Source organism: Spermophilus citellus (genome assembly GCF_964194105.1).
Source record: "Spermophilus citellus genome assembly, chromosome: 2".
Lineage (NCBI taxonomy): Eukaryota > Metazoa > Chordata > Mammalia > Rodentia > Sciuridae > Spermophilus > Spermophilus citellus.
The window spans coordinates 51,183,771-51,208,491 of NC_138183.1; the positions used below are offsets into that span (position 1 = coordinate 51,183,771).

Below are 24,721 nucleotides of genomic sequence, written 5' to 3' on the forward strand. Positions count from 1 at the left end.
GATGGTTTTCCATTAAATGATAAATATTTCCTTCACCATGGTTGAAAAGAAATATTAAATGAAGATACAGATAAACAGAGGCTAATAAAAATGCTATAACCATTTGGTAATAGAAAGCTCCCTTTCACAGGGAATGCATTCTAAAGATGCTATCCAGGAATAAGGGTGGGGAAGCCTTCACAGAATAAGTTAAATATATAGTTAGTTTAAAAGGCAGAAAAAACATTTATTAATGTCAAACTGCTTTCTTATTACATTCAAGCTCTGTGCAGACAAGAAATTATTTACATTCACATCCCAGGATTGCAGATCAGTACCACACATAGGAAGGACCCAATAATTTCTGGTGTAATAAATGACTGAATGAAGACAGGATGAAATTGTAAGAATTTGAAAAGATATGAATGCCTATTGCACAAACAGCTTTATTTTGAATTGATCAAACTGGGTCTACCTTAAATGATCAATATTAGAATGATAGGCACCTCAAAATATTGCAAGAGTTAGCAAAAGCATTACAAATTAGCAAATCCACTAAAAATTGGAAGAACCAGAATAGCATCATATACTGACATCCTTGCTTTCAATTTAAAAAAGAAAAAAAAAGTTTTCGTAAAACATACATCCATTCAGAGAAAGAATAATAAACTAGGAAGATAAAGATGGGGGAAGAATCAAACCATAATATATAACTTTGATATAAATAATCCACAAAGTGAGAATAATCTGTTACTTAAACTTTCCCATTACTGTTCCATTATTCTTTGCTTTACCTGAGAGGAATCTGCTTGAGCTAATTCTGTGGTGACCTTCAGTATCTGGTGAAGGTTTTGTCCGTTATCTTCAACAAGGAGGTGAGTCAGCAGAAGGAAAACATGCCTGGGGATCGCTGTGGTAATAGGGAGCAAGGACTCCACTGCAGCCAACCAGTCACTTGTTGCAGCTTCTCCTGTCATGACTTCAAGAATCCTCCAGGCTGTGAACATTGAGCCGTACATGCTGGTGACAGGGAATGCAAGCCTGCAGGAGGGCTGAAAAATAAACACGAAAAAGGCATGAATAGCAGAGGGTGGCGGTGCATGCCTGTAATACCAGTTACTCGAGAAGCGGAGGCAGGAAGATTGCAAGTTCAAGGCCAGTGTGGGCTACCAGCGAGTCCCTGTCTTTCAAAAAAAAAAAAAAAAAGGAATAACTGAGACGAATATATTCATCAGAAATATATTTCTGACATTCACTTATTTTTTATTTTTCGTTATAAGAAATCATTTCTCCCAACAAAATGAACACAAACTTTGAATTCCTGCCAAAAAGCTCTGTGCCCACATTTGAGGTAACAGGATTCCACATAGAGAAAAACAGCTGGTAGATGAAACTGTAGAACAGTTTATCCCAAGTTTTTATTTACCATTCAATTCTAATTAAGACAAGGAAAAAAATGGATCAATAAATAAACAAGATCCAAAGAGAGCAGAATTTAGAAAGAGCAACTATCACTAAAAACGTATTCAGCAATGAGAAAGAGGACAGAAAAAAACACAACATTTGCCGGGCTCCAGGCCCTCCTAGGAGGCAGCCCAGGGCAGATGGCAGACTTGGACAGAGGACAATTCCTGTTTGTAACAGACAGTATGTTGATAGGAACAGAGTTAGTTCAGCTGGAGCCTGGGAATTCATTAGTAATTGTGAATTCATTAGTAGTTGTGAATTACTTCTGCAATAAAATGTAGCCTGACAGCTCCAAATTGAAACAATACCCAGAGAAGACATTACGTTTCAGTAAATCTGAGAAATGTCTCCTCACAAAAGTAGTCCAGTCAGAACCCCGCATCCTGCTATGGGTATAACAGCTCAGGAGAAGCTGCACACATTAAAGAGCATTAGACATCATCGGCTAATAAAGTAATTCAAATCACACAGAATGCATTGAGACAAACAAGAAATCTCTAGATTATACCAGTCCAGTTATTGGAGGATGACTTATTTGGGGAAAAATAACAATTAAAAAGGTGAGAAGTAAAAGTTAAGCTTTATAAAAAATTTTTAATAACAGATTTCTTGAGATATAATTCATCACCATAAAATGTACCCATTCAAAGTTTACAACTCAGTGGATTTTAGCAATTCACACAGTTGGGTAACCATGATCAGAATCTAATTTTAGAATATTTTTAATCACCCCAAGGGGAAACCCCATATTCATTAAGTCATTCCTCATTTTCCCACAACTCCAACCAGCCCCTAGAAACAACTGATCTACTTTGTTTCTATTCCAACTATTTTATATAAAGAGAACCACATATGTGTCTTTTACGACTGGCTTCTTTCATTTAGCTTGTTTTTGGTGTTCATTCATGTAACAGCTTATATCAATTCTTCATTCCTTTTTATTGTCAAATAATATTCCATCAAATGGAGAGACCATATTATTCGTCAGTTTATGGATATTTGGGTTGTTTCCATCTTTGGCTATTATGAATAATGCCACTATGATGTTCCTATAAATGTTTACGTGAGGATGTAAGTGTTCAACTCTCTTAAATATGTATTTAAGAATAGATTTGAAAATTAAATGCCACTCTAAAAGGAAGTGAGGACGTTCTACCCATATTAATAAAAGATCCCCCGGGTAAAAATGTAAGACACAGATGATGCACCTGAAATGCGGCCAATATTTTTTGTAAGAGGTTAGGGAGGAAAGGATTTTATTTTTACTCACTTATAGATGGAAAGTATCTGGACAAATGTGGAAGAGACTAGTAACCACTAATCATCATTAGTTATTTGTGACAGAGAGAACTGGACCAATGGAATGAAAAGCAAGAAGGTTTCTCATCAGACACCATTTTATGCTTTCTGAACCACATGAATATCTATTTCAAACACATAAATTTTAAAACTTCATATCTCAGTTGATATAGCTTTCTCTCTCAGAAAGTACTTTTCTTCCTAAGATAGAATTCATTAATGACCAGGGCCAAGGTCCTTAGACTAACAATAAGCAGCACTGGCTATGAGACTTCAAAGACCAGGACACCAGCACTGCCAGGTCTCTCTCTCTTCGTCTCATTTTCCTCATTTCTAAATTTTTTTAAATATTTTGTTAGTTGCAGATGGACATAATACCTTTATTTTATTTGTTTGTTTGGTTTTTTTTTTTTTATGTGGTGCCGGGAATCGAACGCCTCACACATGCTAGGAAAGCACTCTTCCACTGAGCCACAATCCCAGCAACCTCATTTCTAAAATTTAAGCAGTGACTAACTGCCTGCCCAAGGTCATTGCAGTAGATATGATACAAGAACTAATAAGGCACCTAGCATGGTCCCTGAATTTGCAAAATACAGGGAAATAATATCTCTGTCATCTGCCGGGAAAAACTAAAACCAGAGGATATGAGCGTAAAGAAAAGAATTTGGAAATCACCATGAGCCATGAGTCAAGTCCAAAGCAGGAACATTACAGAGAAATCTAAGAGTAAACAATGACAGAGCGAAGCAATCCCACATCACTTTAAGTATCATGTCTAGGATTAGACTCTGAAGTTTGTTTGTCTAAGGATAGGGCAGCAGAAAAAAGGCAGGATGTTAAATAGGATGTCACAAAACAGTCTCTGTCCCACTGAGTAACAGCACAATCTTGGGGCAAGGACTGCAATCAATGTCTCAGTACCAGCTACCAAACCTCAACCCCGAGCCTACCAGAGGACCTGTGAGAAGCTGCTGGGTGTTGACTTTCAAAGAACAAAGTCGGCATTTAAAAATAAAAGACAGGTTTGTGCTGTGTGAATTATGGCTCAATAAACAATGAAAGTCCGGCGCAGTGGCCCAGGCCTATAACCCCAGCTACTTAGGAGGCTGAGGCAGGAGGATCCCAGGTTTGAGGCCCGCCCGCCTGAGTAACTTAGCAAGATCCTGTCTCAAAAAGTTAAAAAAAGGCTGGGGAATAAAGCACTCTTTGGTTCACTCCCTAGTACAAAAGACAGACAGACAGACAGACAAGGGAAGACATTTAAATAAATACTACATGGTTGTAAAACATCCTTTACAGATGTAAAGGAGATGAGAATCTATTTTTTAAAATTTTTACTAAAAATGTTCAGGTCCATTAACTTTTAACCATAGGCATATTTAATAGTATTTATTTGGAAAAATGGGTCATAAAAAGAAGCAAATACAGTGAATACAGGTTTTTATTAACAGGGAACAACAATGTATATCTATAATACTGACTAAAATAGGCTTCACAAACCTAAGTAGAGGAAATATGGAAACTCAAATATGGGGACCCTTAAAAGCAGGTTTTTGGTAGAGGGTATATGAATCATTCACTAGATCACAAGAAGAAGAGTGGACTATACAAAGCCTCAAGGGGGTCCTTCCAGACCAGTACTTCTCGGCGGAAGCTAGAAGAGAGCTGAGTGATTCAGGAGTTATGACATAAGTCATCACCCTGTATTACGTCAGTCAGAGAGGATGACAGATGCACAAGACCTAGGCTTACTAATTCCTTTTAAACTTTCAACCAAGAGCTCTTAAGAAACCAGTCTACTTCAATTCACTGTTTTCCTTACTATTAATTTAACAAAATGCCACATTTATTTACTCCTAAATTCATCACAACGACAATAAATTGGGGTAAAAAGGATAAGAAGAAAAAGTGAATAGGGTGCATCCTCTAAAGTCAAATGGCCAAAATTTGAATTTCTGCTCTACCCTTCATTACCTATGCCCTAATCCATTTCCTGGCTTGTAAAATAAGTATGGGAAGAATACTCTCAGGGCTGGAATGCAGCTCAGTGGTAGACCACTTATTTAGCATGTGCAAGGCCCTAGGTTCCATCCCTAGCACCACAAAAAAAAAAAAAAAAAAAAAAAAGAAGAAGAAGAAAATACCTCTAAGGAAATGCAAATGAAATACCATTTCCTACCCACTAAGTTGGCTAAATCCAAAAACAATAACTATAATTGGAGAGGATGGAGAAATTGGAACCCTCATGTACTATGATGGGGTTTGGGGGATATTAAACGGTACAGCTCCTTTGGAAACTACTCTGGCAGTTTCTTAAACAGTTATGCTATGACCTAGCAATTCTATACTCAGGTGTCTACCCAAGAAAATTGAAAACACATATCCACACAAAACTTGTACACAAATGTGCATAGCAGCATGTTCAAAATGACCCAAAAGTGGAAATAACCCAACAGTTTAACAGAGGAATGGAAAAATAAAATGTGAAATATTCATACCAAAAAACACTGTTCAACCACAAAAGGAAATGAGGTTCTCATACACGCTACAACATGGATTAAACTTGCAAACATGCCAAGGTTGGGGGGGACTAAAAAAGGACCACTTATTGTATAGTATATGACCCCACTTATATGAAACCAGTGTAGGTAAATCTATAGGTAAAAAAAAAAAAGTGGATTAAAGGTTGCCCAGGCTGATGGGTGAGGGTAAAATTAGGACATGGTGATTGAGGGGTATTGGGAAGTTTTTTTGCCTTTTTGGGTTTTTTTGTGTTTTTGTTGATGTTGTTTGTTGGGGGGGGGGGGTTAAAAATGTTCTAAAATTGATTGTGGTGATGAATACACAATTCTGTAAATACACTAAAAGACACTGAATTATATACTTTAAATGCATGAAATTTGTGTATGTGAATTATATCTTGTTTACTAAATTATTTATTTATCCTAATTTGTTATACATAATGGCAGAATGCAATTCATTTCATATTACACGTATAGAGCACAATTTTTCAAGTCACTGACTATACCCAAAGTATTTTCACACCATTTGTGTCTTCATACATGTACATAGAGTAATGATGTCTAACTCATTCCACCATCAGTGAATTATATCTTAATAAAGGTACTACAAATAATTAGATTCCCACTACATCACCCTTGATAAGTTATTTCCCTTCTCTATGCCTCAGTCATCTCTTAGATAAATGAAACCATTAATATTACCTATTTCAAAGAGTTTGCAGTAAAAATTAAACAAGTTAATATATAGAAAAGCACTCAGAATGGAGCCTACAAAGTACTCAATAAACTCCATGAACCAGGTATTTGGTTACTCATTTTACCAGGGTCCAGAGAGGTTCAGCCACTAGTCCAAGGCTAGAACAGGAGGAGATGAAGACAACAAGACAATGAGGACCTATTTTACAATTATCATGAGAAACATGAGTCAAAAGACAATGTCAATCCATTGCAAATTTCATGATTTTTTAAGAGTTAAAAACTCAAGATATTTTCTGCTTACTACAACTTCAAATAAAACCTATACTTGGTACTATTTCATTATAAGAGACCCAAAATAGCATAGCCAATTTAAACATACACACACAGACACACACACACACACACACACACACACATAAACATACAAAACAAATGAATGAAAAAACACATGGTAGGGGCTGGGGTTGTGGTGCAGAGGTAGAGCGCTCACTAGCATGCATGAAGTGCTGTGTTCCATCCTCAGCACCACATAAAGTAAAAAATAGAGACATTGTATCCCAATTTGTTATACATAATGGCAGAATGCAATTCATTTCATATAACTGAAAAATAAATGTTTAAAAAACACTTGGTAGACCCCAGCTTGGTAGAGCTATCCCTTAAGCTTTCTGTTGACTAGAATAGTTATACAGAAGTGAAATTTGCCATCATGCACAATTACAAGTTTAGCTTTTAAATCTCTTCCCATTCTCACTCACCCACCCTCACTCCCTCTAAAAGCTCTCCTGATTCTATCTTACTGGCTGCACCAGTTACTCAGTATATTACCTCAGCTCCACAGGCATCCTTTTGGTCCAGCTTTGTGACAATGCAGCAGCACCTTGACACCTCCTACCCCCTAACTTCATGCAGATTTAGTCCTTTCAACAGAAGGCACAGGAGAGGCACTACAAGGCAGTGGAGAAAGGTTTCCTCTTAGGTTCCCTGTACTTTGATTTCTCCTACCACGCCACCAAAGACATTCAGGAGACCCCAAATGGTGGCTTCCTATGAATCAGCTCTGGCCAACAGTTCCCTAGAAGCCCACATCATCCTGCAAGTTGCAGCCATATTGCCCCAGTAAGGTCTGAGTCTCAGTCTTGATGACAGAGACCAAGTTTCTTCCTTGAGAAGTCCTCACAGTCTTATAGGTAGAAGCTGCTCCCTTCCTTTACTGTTGCAAATCTCTGTAGAGACTCATTTACAACTTTTGGTAACTAAGTGCTTTTTACTAGTTAATAATTATTTGTATTGAGTTTTTCCTGTTCAAATTTCTCTCTCCTAGGCTGGGATTATATAGCTGAGCGGCAGAGCACTTGCTTAGCACATGTGAGGCACTAGGTTCTATCTTTAGCACCACATAAAAAGTAAACAAAAAAAGATATTATGTCCACCTAAAAATAATAAACTAAAGGCATTCTGTCCATCTATAACTACAAAAAAAAAAAAAACCTCTCCTGGCTGCACCCTGACTGGTACTTTCTTTTATCTCTTGGAAAGATGGGAAGGATAGGATTTCCCAAGCACTTTGGTTTTCTGTTTTGTTTTGTTTTTAACCTAGAGAGAACACAATAGGTGGTTCTAAATATCACACTTAACAGCCAAATAGAAAAGGATCCTGCTTTACACACACACACTAAATGTTCATCTTTTGTTTTTAAAAGAAAAATGGCAAGTTTGGTATAAATTTTTATATCTATATTTTTTATAATATTTTTTATACCTTCAAAACTAGAAGAGGCTAAAACGTATTTTATTGCATGTTTATCAACACTTCAGAATTGCAACTCTTACAGAATCACAAGGGCCAACATGTTTAACCTTGTTTTCATCCACCAGCCCAAGCAGACATCCAAAGAGCTGCTCTAGTTCTCAGTCAAATGCTGTCAGAATCACCAATCCAAAAAGAAATAAAAACAAAATCTGTGGTTTTTATACAGAAAGCTCTCTGTAATAAATCAAGATGGTGAAAAGACCTGTGTTCTTATTAGAGACATACTTTCCTCACTGTTTAAATAAAAATTTACCAAGTATTTACCAGGTTTTAAACTATGGATCAGGTACTGTGGATGCAAAGATAAATACACTAGGGTGTTATCTTTTTCTTTAAGTATGTGGAAAGGAGAATATTCAGTTCAACAACTAACAAAAATATTTTAACAATTTAAATGTTAATTTAAATTGCTGCAATTTTCTAAATGCCTTAGAAAAACAGCCAAGATTCTTTCCCTCAGTGAGCTCATAATAGAGTTGGAGGCATAAACATGTAACCTCTAAGTTAATACACAACATTTTTTTGTATTTGACTAATGCAAAAAGTGATGGGGATACAAAGAAAGCAATGAATTCTGACTCATTGTGAACATTAAGAATAGGCAGTTCAAGCAGAGGACACAAAAGTGCATTATTCGCAAAGGAAAGATTCAGAAAGAGACCTGGAGAGTGTGGCGCAAATTGAATCAATAGGTGTGGTTGGAATATAGAGTACTAGAAAAAAAAAAACAGTAAAATGTGCCTTAAATTTTTTAGAAGGGTGATCATGTGTCTACTTAAAGCCTCAATCAAGCAGCACAGTATCACAAGAATGTTTATAGCCCTAATAGTATTTCTTCCTCATTCTTCTTCACCAGCAGCTAAAAAGAAAGTCCAGCTATTAGCATTGATTAATAAGATTTACACACACCTGAACAAATAGTAAGCTGAGTCCTTAGGTATTAGAGTTAGGGTGATCCTAAGTAAATACCACCTGTGAATTAAAGGAATCCAAGTCTTGGACACAGAACATCCTGCCCCACCCCCACTCCCACCCCCATTTAGGGGGCAATCTTTTTCTATATGGGCAAACCAAGAGGTAAGGTAAAAAGCTACTAGAATTCTTTGGTCACATTTTGCTTATTAGTACTAATATAAGAACTTCTTTCTCTTAATGCAAATCAATTACCTATTTTAAGTTTTAATCAAACAATTTGGATTTAGGAAGCTTCAATTTGCTTATGCCAATAACTGTATTAAAATGATTAAACAAGTAATAATAATGATGGATTTTTGCTGCTACAACATTTAATAATATATGATAAGAGGCATTCGTTTTTCCAAATGAAGCAACTAACATGCTTCTATCTTGTATTTATGTGGTGCCTCTATGTATGGAGACTTAGGATGCTTCACAGGCTTAATTTTATTTAATCCTCATCCCATTCCTATAAGAGTAGGAATTAGGAAGAAATATATTTTACCAAGGGAAAAACTCAAAACCAAAAGAGAAGAAGTCTGGCAAATCTAGGCCTAGAACTCAGCCATTCACCAGACACTGACAACACTACATTACTCTAAAAGGAAAGGTGAGACTGAAAACCAAGAGTGAGGAAGGTAGGAATAGTAACAGCAAGTGACAGGCCTGTTGTCTTCCAGCTGGGAGCAGGAGAGGAGGAACATATACAAAAGACATAAAGAGCCACATGCATGCCAAGGAAGATAGTATAACACACCATGTTAGGAAATAACATTCAGTTTGTACTGATTCCAGAACTTCCAGGCATTAAAGAAGCATTTCCCACCTTGGACTTTCCCAGATATGGCAATATGTCATAATAAGTATTATAAGAGGATAGGATTCCATGCTTAAATACATTAAAGTCACACACATATAAAACTGTTTTTTTTCTGAAAGATTCTCAGGATCTCTAATGACTAACATGCACTGGAATCTCAAAGAAAAAGTATTATACAGCATTTCCAAAACCTATGTCACAATAGGACTCCACCCCCTCCTCCTGGTGCAGAAGAATGTACTAACATCTCCTACACTCTGCCTGGCAGAGCAGTGAAGTTCAATGATGAAGCTCCCACCCAACAGACATGGCATCAGGAGTAGATCTGGAGAGACGGAAAACTCACATGGACAATCTGAGAGAAACAAGGAAGGACTCGTTACCTTTTGCAGGTCATCTCTGTAACACTCCTGTTGTACCATTTCCAAAAGGTTCAAGGCCAACTGCTGTCTAGAGGGACCATCCTCATCCAAGGACAGACAGTCTTCCAAGGCAGTAGAAGACAATATCTGCAGCAGTGGCATCACAAGCAGCAGAGATGTCTTTGGGATTTTCTGACCCTCAGCAAAAGAGAGGAGCTTCAAGGCTAACAGTCAAAACAACAATTCACATTTTTAAAATTAATACCACAGTCAAACAAAATGCTAATTTCAGTGACATGTCAGAGTTTTCCTATTCCTTTATAACTAGATCAAACACATACTTAGATAAGTCTCATCAAAAAAGGAAATAAAAGGAGCATAAAAGTTAACTGTTATTTAAAACATGCTATTTATGTATAAAACTGAAAAAAATGATTATGCTTTTTGAGAAAACACATGTATCAGATATAAATCAACTCCTTTTTTAGGTAAATATTATTATTTATTTTGGTCAATATTATTTTTAAATACAAATACCATTTTTCCTTTGTAATCTCTTGGATCCTACTATTGCCCTCAGCAAATAGTGAAGAGACCAAAAGTTCCTGGTGAATGATAACAAAACCAACAACACACATACTTCCACTAACCAGCTAAGAACTGTTAGCAAATGAACAGCAAGGTGAGGCAGCACTACTGCCTTGCAGCTATATTTGCTAAGAAGCAGATCACAAAAAGTCTCAAAGTCTGTAAGCAGCTTTACAATAAAACACATTTTTGATGAGTAACTTTTTTCATGTGAAAACTCAATATACACATCAGAAACATATATACAGAGTGCAAGAACTTAGCTATATGAACAGTTTCCCTATAATATTAACTAAATGAATTAACACACAAATATGCTATTTTTTAAAGTATTTATTTCAGGAACCCTGATTTACTAAAAGATGTTATCTACAGGCTTCAGAGTTAAATTATCAAAATAGTCAACTGATTTTTCCCCACTGCATCGTAAAAATTTCTATAAGCCTTAAATTATACCCATGAGTTGTCATTATTTTAAGTCATCCTGAAGTCAAACCTTAACATGACCTGTTGTATTTATATAAATCCATTACTCTAATGCTAATAACTTTATTTTTTGCCTAAATATTGGTATTAATCCATAATTATTGGAGCTATTATGAAAATCCATTATCTTTAAATGCATATAAATATTTCAGTCTTATAAATCTTCCAGACATTTTTATAAGTTGCTATTTATAATCAAGGCTAGTGATAATTATAAAGCATATTACATTAGTGTTGGACATACTTTTTATTTTAAATAATCTGAAATAAGTATCCTTTTAGCTATCTGATTTCTTTGAATAGCGATTCCCAATGTTCTAAACAGCAGTCCATCCTTGCTTTTCAAGATGACACACTAGCTCAGTAGTTCTCAGTATGATTTATTCATCTAACTTGGGCAACTTCAAATCAGACACTGACTTAGTAGAAAAAGAAAAGTCTACCAAACAAATAATAAAAGTATTTGAGTGTTTGATCTAATATCATTCTTTTATTATATATGAGCCACAATATAGTTGTAACATGATCTGTTGTGTTCAGAATTAGAAATGTGCTTTCTCTGGGCTTTGAAATTTTGTCAAAAACAAATAAAATCCATTTATATAAAAAGTCCAAAAAAGGTAAATCTACAGAGACAAAAGGAAGATTAGTGTTTTAGGGATGAAGATTACAAATAGGCATAAGAAATTAAGGGACTGATGAAAATATTATACAACTGGCTCCTGGCATTGGTTACCACATCTATAAATTTACTAGAAAACACATTAAATGGCGAATTTTATGGCATGTAAATTTTACTTCAATAAAATATTTGAAAAATAACAAAACTATGGCTGTCAGAGGAGCAGGACTGGTAAATTACACATTGGGAAGATCCCATGTGCACTGCTGTAAGAAAAAAAAAAAAAAACGGTGGAGGGGGTCAAAAACGGAACCTGGAGGAGTGGCTTGAAGGAGCAAAGGCTGATAGGCAAAGCAGGGTAGAAATCAAAGTGAGAGCCAAGAACAGCCTCCATGTGCTAAAGCCATTTTTACAGTTATATTACAAGTGAAAGATCAATTCTCTCAAACTCACAATGGATTAAAATGCCCAAAGGAATGAGCTATCCAATAGGTATTTATCTCAAGCACTTCATAAAAATGAATGTGGGGGTTTATCAACATATCATGGCAACATATAATTTAGACTGATCCCCCATTACTACATGGGCTATATCAGACCAAGCAAAATGAGGCAGCATTGATGAAAAAAAAAAAAAAAAAAAACAAGTTTTAAAGGTGTGCCTTGTTTGTCAATCTGCCAGACTGTGCAACTTGATTTTTAAACCACATTCTTCTGAATTAGAACATTTTCACCTCCCCTTCTCCACCCTCTCTTAAGTCAATATTGGATAGTCTTTCATTTGTTCTAGCTAGTTAATACAATAACCATAAATTAAATCCTGTTCAATGTAGCACCAACTATGACTAATAAAGGTAGAGAAACTTAAAAACAACATGCTAAACACTTATCGTCTTTCAAGGGTTTTACATTACTGTTTCAGATTTGGGTGTACAACTGTGAATAAAGTAATATGTTCTTTAATACATTTATAAATGCCATTGCTATGATTTATACTATAACCTAATGTGCCTCAATTACATTGAGTAAATTATGGTACATGAAACTTGACACAAGATGAGGAAAAAAACATATATATATATATATATATAATCCATATTTGGAGGGCTGGGGACGTGGCTCAAGCGGTAGCGCGCTCGTCTGGCATGCGTGCGGCCCGGGTTCGATCCTCAGCACCACATACCAACAAAGATGTTGTGTCCGCCGAGAACTAAAAAATAAATATTAAAAATTCTCTCTCTCTCTCTCTCTCTCTCCTTCCTCTCTCACTCTCTTTAAAAAAAAAAAAAAATAATAATAATCCAAATTTGATGATATTGATGATGAGATGGACCCAGAGATTGAAGAAGCTTATGAAAAGTTTTGTTTGGAATCAGAGCGTAAGCGAAAACAGTAAAGTTAAATTTCAGCATATCAGTTTTATAAAACAGTTTAGGTATGGTGATTTAGCAGAACACAGGAAAGCAAGAAAATGTGTCACACGTATACCAAATTAAGGATGTTGAGTTATATTACTAATGTATGCAACTTTAATTTTGTTTAACACTATCTGCCAAAATAAACTTTATTCCCTATAACTTAAAATGTGTATATATATAAAATAGTTTATTATGTAGTTAATTCCACTGTTTTGGCTGCAATAAAATTGATTTTGAAATTAAAAAAAATATATATATATTTAATATATATATTATATATATAAAATATATATATATTTATATATATTATATATATTTTATATATTTATTTATATATATAAATATATAAAATATATATATATATATATATATATATATATATATATATATATATTCTACTTGGTAATGATTAATTAGGAAAATTCCAGAATAGAAACTCAAAATACATAGGATAGCATTATATCCAGTTCAATCAACTCCTGCCAACACTCGTGGTATATTTACATTTTATTCTATTTACCTAGACTTAAGATTGGTTTCTGCTGACTTTCTGGAGTCTGTAGAAGTAGTAAAGCTATTCCAATTATGACCAATTCAACAGGAAAATCCTAAAAAAAAAAAAATAAAATAAAATAAATAAGATAATGAAAGAGTTAAAGTAATTTCCAGAACTATGGCTTCATAACATTTAACCAAAAATAGTATATTTAACATGAATAACTGCAGATTTATTATATAACATTTCTTATGCAAGTCTATGCTGATAAAGAATGGTGAATGCCACACAGTCAGAAATAAATTCAAAATGTTATATTGTATGGCCAAAGGGCAATAGGCCTAAACCAAAATAATTCAGAGGAAAAGCTCTTTAACATAACAAGTGTTAACAAAACAAAATTGACAAGTCTTCAACACACTCAATCTCTGGAAACCATTAAAGATTAGTGGAAATACTGAATTTAGAAACATTGCACATCTGAAAAATAATTCAATTTTTCTACTTATCCAATTCACATAATTCAACCTTATAACTTCCACAATGAATTACATTAAACAAATTTTAATAAATCATTCTATTATAATAAAAGAGATATTAGTGCCAAGGAGGCAGAGATTATTTTTTAATTATAGTAATTTATTAAGCATATTTAAATGTAGCAAAGCAATAACTACAGAAGCAAAAATCATTAAGTTCACCAAGAATGTAAATAAAATGAAAAAGATATGCATATTAAGTTCTATTAAAATGCAAGTGACATTATTTGAGGCTTCTAAATAAAGAAAACAATATATAATAGAACTAAAGAAGAAAGACCCAGCTAAAATTACTTCATTTTGGAAATTTTACGGATGCACCCAAGGAGTCAGAGTACCTACAAATCATGAAGACAGGCAAAAAGTAAAATAAAAATAAGTAAGGAAGAACCACACATTTTAAAAAACTTGATAGCATACAATTTAGTCTGACACACTCAAAAGGTATAGTCTTGGAGATGCTATCAATTCTGAAACAAGTTAACAAATGTCCTAAATCTCAGTTTTATTATTTGAAAAGTGAAATTAATCAAAATGGAAGGCCTTTTAACATGTTGGTTTATGGAGTCTGGGGAAAAAACAAACAGCAAAAACAAGGAAATTAATTTTAAGTTTTTGTAAATGGAATTTATTCTAATTTGTTTTTTGTTTCTTTGTTTGATTTTTGGTACTAGGAATTGAACTCAGGGGCACTTAACCACTGAGCCACATCCCTAGCCCCTTTGGCTTTGAACTTGACAATCCTCCTGCCTCAGCTTCCCAAACCACTGGGATTATAAGTATGTGCCACAGCACCAGGCATATTTTAATTTGTATATTTAGAACTTTATAGGTCCAGTTTTCAAATACAGTTGAGAACAATGGAACAAAACATCTATTTAAAAAATGCATTTTAAGACAATACATCAAACAGTATATATCATCTGTCATATTTCTTTCAATTTCAATATCTATGTATCCATATAAAACAAAAGCCAGCAAGATTACTTAAATTCCAAAATGACTAGCTTTCAAGAAGATCAGAGAGAAACAAAAGCATATCTGTTTACTAATGCTATCACTGAAAACCCTTTCTCATATCAGCTGTCACTGCAAGGGCCACGAAGTAGCATTTTAGGGTTCTGAAACAAAATTGAAACATTTTAGTGGGTAGAACTTAAAGGCATGCAGTCATAAATGACAATGACCTTCTCCAAGAAGGGTGACAATGATCTCTGCAGAAAGTGAAAAAGAGCTGGAGACTTAAGACATCAAAAAGAAAGAATAGTCAATGGTTGAGACCTAGACTAGATAAATCTTAAATTGATTACAATTCTGAGAGGTTAAAAGGTTTTTGTTTGATGGATTTATCATGACCACAGAAGTATGGTAGCACTTAATGAAATCGTTTTATAAACCCTGTTCCATTTCTAGGCCTCCAGGTACTACTATAGTAACTGGCTCTGCACAGGTACAACCTGAGGCTACTCCCCTGATGTGCACAGCACACCTCTTTGCTTCCTGCTCCAGAACAGCAGGTTCAAGTCCCATAGAGCAAGGCTTGACAAATTGGCAACAGGACCCCATGGATAAATGCTTTTTCCCTTATTCTGGATACATCTAGAGGATTCTAAGACATTTCTCACAGGGCTTCTTAGAACATTCTGTGGAATGGAGTTACTGGTTGCTTGTAGCAATGTCCTATTTGGCATTTCTCATATTGCCTTGACCTTCCATCATTCACTCATCTTGTCTCTTTCCCACCTGCTTCCTGGGATCACATTTGCAAATGAACTCCAGCCACATAAGCTTTTGTGATCACCTAGGCTCTGCTTTTGCCTTTAGAGGAACTGAGGTTACCACAGAACCCATACAGAGATAGGAAATACAAAAGAGGAGCAAAGGCCTCCATATCTAGCCACAGATGTCAGAGGATTCTTAATGTCAGAAAACACCTGGAGTCCAAACTTTCTGTCCTCAATTCAAGTAAAAGATATCACTGAACTCCTTTTCTGAACTAGGCACTAGTTACATATGCTGGCTGCCGAAACACTACTGTAAACAAAACAGTCTCCTTTCTCTTGACATGTGTAGTCTGGTCATGGAAAACTATTTAAAAAGAAAGTGAAAACTTGATGTAAGAAAATCTACATCCTGTGACAGACACAATGAGGAAGGCAGCACAGCCCCAGCAATCCCAGGGCCACAGCTTTACTACCCACCCCATCCTCCGGTGGAACTGACTGAGCCAAGCCAGACTGAACAGATCATTTTTCCTAGGAAAATGATCCTTAAACTGAGACACATAATATAGAAAGGCGGTTGGAACTGTGGAACCTGATGGTGGTGTCTTAGAAACCCCTTGTTGCCAGACTTTCTGAAACCAGAATGTTTATTTCACCTGTCCTTCACTTTGAAAACTATCCATTTCATGGCAATCAATATCATGTTTGCTTAATTTTGTTGATCTGAGTACATTTATTTTGTTTGAAATGTAACGAACCATATGATATCATTCAAATTGATCAACTACTAGCTCAACTAAGCCCAACTCTGCCAATACTAATACAATCTAAGAAATAAATTAATGTAGTATACAATGATATGTCTCTAACTTAATAGTAGAAAGAACAAAGGAAAAAAGGCTAAAGTAATACTTCAGCTAAAGGAAAAAAAAAGGAAAAAAAGCTAAAGTAATAGTCATTGATACCCAAAGGAACAGGAACATACATATAATCTCAAAATACATAGTAAGTGCTTAACTCTACTTCATTTTACTTCAAGCTAGTATGCATTTAGGCCTTAAAGGATATGGTGTTTTCATTAATTTTCCTTTATTTTTTGACCTCAGGAACATTGACATAAGGGTGAGTAGCAAGAAGCTTTCAAAACAAAATATTTCAACAGTTCTACTCATTGTTACTCCCTCTAAAATTGTTAAAATATTGAGCAAAACAGAGAGAACATAAATATGACCTTCTCTCACTGACATTCTCTCCTTTTTATTGCTGTAAATGAAATTAATATTCTATAATTCTAGGTAACAAAAAAATTTTTTAATTGAACTCAAGAGCCAACTTGAAGAGATTCCTGTTGGCCAAAAATAGGACAATTTCAACTTCACAAGGGACAATATCCTCTGTAGATTGAAACACAATAAATATGTTGAAATTTCTAAATTCATAATGGTATGTCTAGAAATCGGTAAATAAAGGGAAAGGGGAAGAGTCATGTATTTATCCTGCATTTCCTATACAAACTCTACCACTAGATAATCAAACAGTAGTTGAGGGAGTTTCCTTTTAAAGAAGCATTCCAGCTAATAAGAAAGAAAATAATCATTTCTGCAATTCCCAATGAATTAATGGAACTAAGCAGTGATTATCTATAGCTACTAACATTATAAAAAGAAAAGCAACACACATTATGCATCCCTTGATGAAAGGACACACCACCCCATAGTCTTGGATGCAAAATAAAATAAGTCATTATGAATCTGATTAAGCCTCTAGAGCTACTTTTTTTTTCTTCTTCTTCTTCTAAATTAGAGCTTTAGTTATACATAGTAGTTAGGTCACATCCTGACAAACCCATACATGCATGGAATTCAATTTCAGTTCATGAGCCCCCAATTTTTCCTCCCATTATCCTTCACCCTCTTCCCCCTTCTCCTTCCTCTACTCTACTAGACTTCCTTTTGCTCATTAATTTATATTTAACTGGTTCTTTTTACTTATGCATAAAGGTGAAATTCTCTGTGCTATATTTATATATGTATACAACATGATTTTTTAACAATTCATTCTGTATTGCCTCCACTCTGCCTCTCAATCTTCTTCATTACTGGTCCTCCTTTATTTATCTTTATGATAGCCTATCCTTTCCTCCCCCTTCTCTTTATTTTACTCTAGCTTCCACATATAAAACATTCAGGGCTGGGGTTGTGGCTCAGAGGTAGAGCACTTGCCTGGTGTGGGTAAGGCACTATGTTCGATCCTCAGCACAACATAAAGGTATTGTGTCTACCTACAACTAAAAAAAAATTTTTTAATTTCTTTTGAGGAAAAATAATTTAAAAAAAGAAAATATTCAACTTTTTGAGTTTGGCTTATTTCACTTATTATGATATTCTCCATTTCCATCCATTGACCAACAAATGCCATAATTTCATTCTTCTTTATGGCTAAGTAAAACTCCATTTTGTGTGTGTGTGTGTGTGTGTGTGTGTGTGTGTGTGTGCATGTATATATCAAATTTCTTAATCTATCCATCCAAAGACAGACATCTGGGTTGATTCTGTAATTTAGCTATTGTGAATTGTGCTGTTATAAACATGGATGTGACTGTGTTGCCACAGTATGTCGATTTTAGATCTTTGGGGAAAAAGGAGTGGGAAGCTGTGTCAGATGGGTTCCATCTCTAGTTTTTTGAGGAATCTCCATACTGCTTTCCAGAGTGGTTATAGTACTCTACAGTCCCACCAATAATGTACAAGTGTACCTTTTTCCCCCACAAATAGAGCTAACTATCTCTGAACAGAGAAACATGTTAAAGTGCCTTATGAAGATATAATCAGCAAAATCTATAATGTAGAAAACTCTGCAGCTCATACAAGCCAGGTTTTCCATACATAAAGCACAAGGAGAAAAACAAGTGAGGAAGGAATAAAAGGGGACTGCCTTTAACGTAAAAGCCATCTAAAGGACAGATTTTACAAACACATACACCCACTCACCCCAAAACCATATTACAGTATTTAGAGATATGTACTTAGATAAGACTAACAACACACAAGGAAAAGAATGACTGTAGATAATTCATGACTGTCAGAGGAAGCAGGAATTTGTGCTTAGGAATAGGCTTCTGGAGAACTTCTGGGGTGGCCAGCAGGTTCTATTTCTTGATCTCTTTGATGGCTACAAGGGTGTTTGCTTTGTATATGAAAATATAAAAATTACCTAATAGTGGAAGTTTAAAATGCAGACGCTTGGGCCTTGCTCAGACCTACTTCTGATAAACTGGACACTAGTTGGAACCGTCTGAAGTATGAATTTCATGAGTCTTGTCTGTTTTTAACTATTCCTAGAACAGTTTATCATAGGTAACTGCTTAATAAATACAAGCTAAGGAGAGATATATGATAAAACAATGATGTTAAAAGGGACTAAACTCTGAAATTATAAATGATAATTATGACTACTACTCACAAGAATCTAGTACAAGTACACAGGAATAACATGAGGTTGACCTAAGAATACTAAATCCATAGGAATGGTAATTCATCCATAAAATAATTGTCCATAAAATAGATGAACTCTAGATAGGGCAGAGGGGTTGGAGGGGAAGGGAGAGGGCATGGGGGCTAGAAATGATTGTGAAATGGGATGATCATTATTATCCAAAGTACATGTATGAAGACACGAATGGTGTGAGTATACTTTGTATACAACCAGAGATAAGAAAAATTGTGCTCTATTTGTGTAATAAGAATTATAATGCATTCCGCTGTTTTATATAAAGAAAAAATAAATTTGATATTTTTAAATTGTTTATTCATGTTTCTCATGTTTATTATATAATTATACCTACTATAAGCAATATATTATATATTATAAATAGATGTATTTATACATCTTAATAGATTTAATAGATTTAGATTAGGGATCCACCATTATGAATTCATTAAATCATAACTGCCTCCTTACTACAAATAATAGCTGTTTTAGGGGTTGAGGTCTCAACAAAATTTTGAGGGGATGTAATTCAGCCCACAGCAAGGATGATATATAATAAATGCCAAAATAAATGACACAATTATATAATAAATGGCAAAATAATCATATCTATATAAATATTTTTTAGTTGTAGTTGGACACAACACCTTTATTTATTTATTTTTATGTGGTGCTGAGGATCGAACCCAGGGCCTCACAAGCACTAGGCGAGCGCTCTACCACTGAGCCACAACCCCAGCCCCAAATATATAGCATTTTATATAATATATATAATAATTACACAAAATATATTATCTAGCATCTCAGTATATATGAAACCATTCTAATCATAAGATTGACAGATGACTTACTTGAGCTTTCCTTGACTCCTATTTTGCACCAAAAATCAACATTCACTATTTCCTCACCTGCCATGCATTCCCCTATTCCAATTATTCCCACCACCATCATTCAGCTGAAACCACTTTGCCAATGTTAACAATGGATAAATAAGTTTCTGTTGTTTAAGTCACCCAGTCTGTCGTATTTTTATTTGCTGCATTCTCAGAATACTTTATGTCCCTTAGATATTATCACCTCTTCATTACACATAATGCTGTTGACCATCCTCCCCTGACAGAGATATTCCTTCCCTTGATTTTCATGACATCTGTTTCTTCTGCTTATCTTACAATTCTTCTAGTCCTACTTTCTCTGACTCCCCTTTATCAGTACACTTCCATCAGTACAGTTTCATCCCAAGCCCTCCCCACAGATGTCTACAAATCTATACCTTTAGCCTAGGCCTCTATTCTGGGTTTCAAACAATATATCAACAACCCATGATCCATGCACATGTCAAACCAAGCATGCCTAAAACCAAATTAATTATCTTCCCTGTTGAGAGCCACAGCCGAAGGGGCCCCAGCAAACTTCGAGCTGCCAGCTGATGATTGGCTCACAGCGGTCCCAGCAACTTCTAGCTGATTGGCTCCTCTGCGGTGATGCTCATTGGGCTGTTCCCCCCCCCCCTTTCAGACTACAGAGCTGCTCATTGGGGGACTTTTTTTGGCTCCGCCCACACGACCCAGCCAATCAGCCTCAAGAGCAGGAGGAGTGGGGGAGGTGGAGAGGCTTGTGAGAAGCCAGTGGTGGCAGTTGGGCTCTGAGGGTTTTTCCTGAGGAGCTGTGTGGTGTGGCGTGTGTGGTTCTAAAAATAAAGTTCATTTCTTTTGACAAGTGGCTCCTGAATTGTGCCCAGCCAGACTGTGGCACTTCCCTCCAACATTTGCTTTCATTTCTCAAAGTGAATGGCTTCATCCAGAAGCCCAAAATAGAAGGATGCCACTCTATCAAAGGCCTTCTTTCTAGCCATCTAATCAACCACAAAGCCTTACCATATCCTCTTCATGGTTCTCTTTCCCTGTTCCATTCCCTAATTTGATCTTTGCTATGGGCTGAATTACATCCCCTCAAAATTGATGTCGAGACCCCAGCCCCTAAAGTAAATATTATCTGGAGTAAGGAGGCAGATATGATTTAATGAATTGATAATGATGGATCCCTAATCCAATAGGACTAGTGTCTCCATAAGAAGAGAAACCAGAGAGCTCATAACCCATCTCAACATGTGAGGACCCTGAGAATAGACAGCCACCTGCAAATGAGGAAGAGAGCACTCACAAGGGACTTAATTGGCCACCACCCTGATTGTGGGCTTCCTAGCCCCCAGAACTATGAGAAATAAGTTTCTGTTGTTTAAGTCACCCAGTCTGTCGTATTTTGTGCTAAGACAGCTGCCTTACTTCCTGCCCTATTAGTATTCTCTATCTAAAATGCTCCCAACTCTCCCACTAGAATGATCTTCTACACACACACAAAAAAAAATGAAGGTGCGTCTCTGATGAAAGGTCCTCAGTAGCATGCCATTACCTGAAAGATAAAATGAAAACTCATCTGTATGTCATAGGAGAGGGCCCAACTTTATCTTCCTCACCTTAATCCTTCAACAATCCTCAAATCAATGCGCTTGTTTGCTGAAGAGGTCACGCCTGCATGCTCTCCAGGCCTCTGTGTTTAAGCACATGCTGATTTCCCAGCTGGAATGCCCTTCCCAACCTCTGGATTGTACTTCTCTTCAGTCTTCAAATCTCAGTCCATGCCTTACCTCCCTTAAACCATGCTCCCAGTGCACTATAAATATACTCCCCTAAAAACATTTATATTATGGTACTAAAATAGTTATTTACATGCTTGTAAGTCCCTTGAGGTCACAAAATATATTTTTTAACTATGTATTTCATAGGGTTTGTCCAATAGTGATTTTCAATATATGAATAAATAAATATCACAGTAGCAGATCTTTCACTAATGCTCCAAAGAGTATTTAATGATTCATTTTTATAAAAAAACAGTAGTACATTAGTATGATCTAATTACATTAGATCAAATCACCTCTACTATGCAATAAACTAAATGAGCATCACAACCCAGTTAAGTGATAACTGACACATTATATTTTCTTGCTATTCTTACCTCCTTCAGAAGTCCAACACTGTGGTCTAAAAGTTGAATTAAAGATGAGCATTCCCCGGTTATCTTTAAGCTGACTTCACAGATACACAGCAACTGCAGCGTCAGCTGGCTCAGCTGAATTTTCCAGAAAACAGGATGACGCAAAAGACTTAAATATAATTCCTCAATAAACAGCATCACTTCTGTTGTCTGTATCAGATCTTTTATCTGCTTATAAAAGATATTACATATAACACATATATCATTAAAATGATAAACAAATCACAGGATGATGTTAAAGCTATGCAAGAAATTTTTAACAAAATAGTTTTCTCTAAACCTATTAAGACATAAAGGAGATGAAGTAAGTGAAATAACTCAATCAGTGTTAAAACACACAACACTGTCCCCCCTCCTTTTGCCACTAACTAAAATACAATTTACTACTGTTCTTGTTATTGCTGCCTGGCACGAATTCTTTTCATTTATTTTTCTAGCTTCTCTGAGTGCAGATGTCTTAAGACAAATTACATGAGTGCCAAGGGAAGTGGTAAAAAAATGTTGAGGAAAATTAAAAGCTGGTTTTGAATTCTCTTAAGTAAAGTCTCCTTCTTACAGTTCCAACACAGAGACCTGGGGGTAAGGATGAGCATTTCATTCTAATGCACTAGTAAGCCCTACATCTGCAAGATATTAGCTCAAACAACCGTAGCCAAGAGCATCATGTCCATATTGGGAAGTTGTAATAAAAGACCATATTTAAATGATAGGATGTCTTCTCAACAGGCTAATGTATTAGATAAGAAAGACTTGGGTACTCTTGAAAATACCAATTCAATTCAAACCCAGATGCTCTGAACAAAATTTTGGAGTTGGTTTTAAAGATGTGTCCTGCTCACAGACACACTGGCATTTCCCAGAGATTACAAACGATGAACCATCTGCTTCAATCAGGATCCTTGTGTCTGTTAACTTCATCAAGAGGAAAGCTTACAGTGGACCAGCTATACTATTGACTAACGGTTACCACCAATACAACCCCAAATTGCTGTAAGTTAGACACACACATAAAAATTAGTGCCTAGCAAAAATGAAAAATAGATAGTAAAAGATCAAAAGAAAAAATGGCAGAAAATATTGTTATTAAATATATATATTAGAGAGAGAGAGAGAGAGAGAGAGAGAGAGAGAGAGGGAGGGAGGGAGGGAGGGAGGGAGGGAGGGAGGGAGAGTCCAGTAGATAATTTTGAGCATCTTTCTTTATTTTCAGGGACTTTATTTTTTGCAGAGTAGAAAAGTTCAAGGATCACTAAGGAAAGAGATGGATTTAATAGAAAGCCTAATGTTTATTTGATAGTACATTTTCTTGAGTGCTTTTTTGTGCACATTTGGAACGTCCCACAATTCAAAAAAATATTCAGAAGAAAACCTCAGCAAATTAGCATTAAAGGCCCTCCCAGTCTTGAGCATTATCAAAATTCTTAAAGATAAAACATTACATCAAAATTATGTAGAAATAGATCATAGATAATATGTGATGACAAGAGTCACAATAAAAATTAAAAGGACAATTCCACAAATATAAAACAGAAGAGTAATTGTTATGAGAAGAAAAATAAATAGGAGGTTCACTGACCACATTCTCAAAGGATGGCATGGCTATTTCTTAAAAATTAATTTAAATGTGACTCCACCCCCACTGCATATGGGTTGGATCGTACCTACAGCACAGTATTCTGCTCTGAGCATATTTCACAGTGGTACATTCTGAGCACCAATAAACTAGAGAATTAATGGCAAAGGAGAATGAAAAGTCTGGAAACCATTTCATATGACAAAGTGAAGTAATGAAGACAAGAGAGAAGGGAGGAAGGGGAAAAGGAAGAGAAGAAAACAAGATAGGATGCAGATGGTCTTTTTAAAAGTTTATTTTGTCTATTATGGGGAACAACAGAGACTAATGGTTAAGTTTTTGTTTTTGTTTTTTAATTAAGGTCAAAGAAGAACTTGCTTAAAAGGGGGGTGCCTTACAAAATAGCATGTTTGTCACTATAATATCCAATCAGTCATGAGATGGTCATCTTTTAAGAAAAATCAGAAATAACTGTAATGAGTGAGGAACTGGATTTTGCTAGCTATAAGGCCCCTTCTTTCTCTCAATTTTTTTTATAATAAAGCTATTTGTTCAGTGATGAAAATTATGTCACTAGTTCCAAATGATGCTTCCTTTCTCCTTACATGTATCTCAATTACATTAGCAAGCCAAATATTCCCAGAAATATTTGAAAGAGCTCATTTCTACCAGTATTTAAGCTTTTCATGAAGATGAAGATGAACATTTACCAAAAAGCACAGAACAAGATAATGTAGGCATGGTGGGAGGAGGGAATGTACCCTAGTTCAGGACATTCTGCCTATACAATGCTTTATTGCCTGCACAAAAA

The 24,721-nt window shown here is 35.5% G+C and overlaps 1 protein-coding gene across 3 annotated transcripts in view; it reads right to left on the reverse strand.

Moving 5' to 3' along the window:
* The window catches only part of FOCAD (focadhesin), a 283,295-nt gene that overhangs the window by 186,761 nt on the left and 71,813 nt on the right, over positions 1-24,721 (reverse strand). For 2 of the 3 annotated variants that reach the window (XM_081282573.1, XM_081282575.1), the window contains 4 exons: positions 22,299-22,508; positions 13,556-13,643; positions 9,943-10,145; positions 774-1,031 (listed from right to left, as the gene is read on the reverse strand). In XM_081282573.1, coding sequence (XP_081138699.1) covers positions 774-1,031; positions 9,943-10,145; positions 13,556-13,643; positions 22,299-22,508 — 759 coding nt within the window. The remainder of the gene's footprint in view (positions 1-773; positions 1,032-9,942; positions 10,146-13,555; positions 13,644-22,298; positions 22,509-24,721) is intronic. The other variant, XM_081282574.1, reaches the window with a different exon arrangement.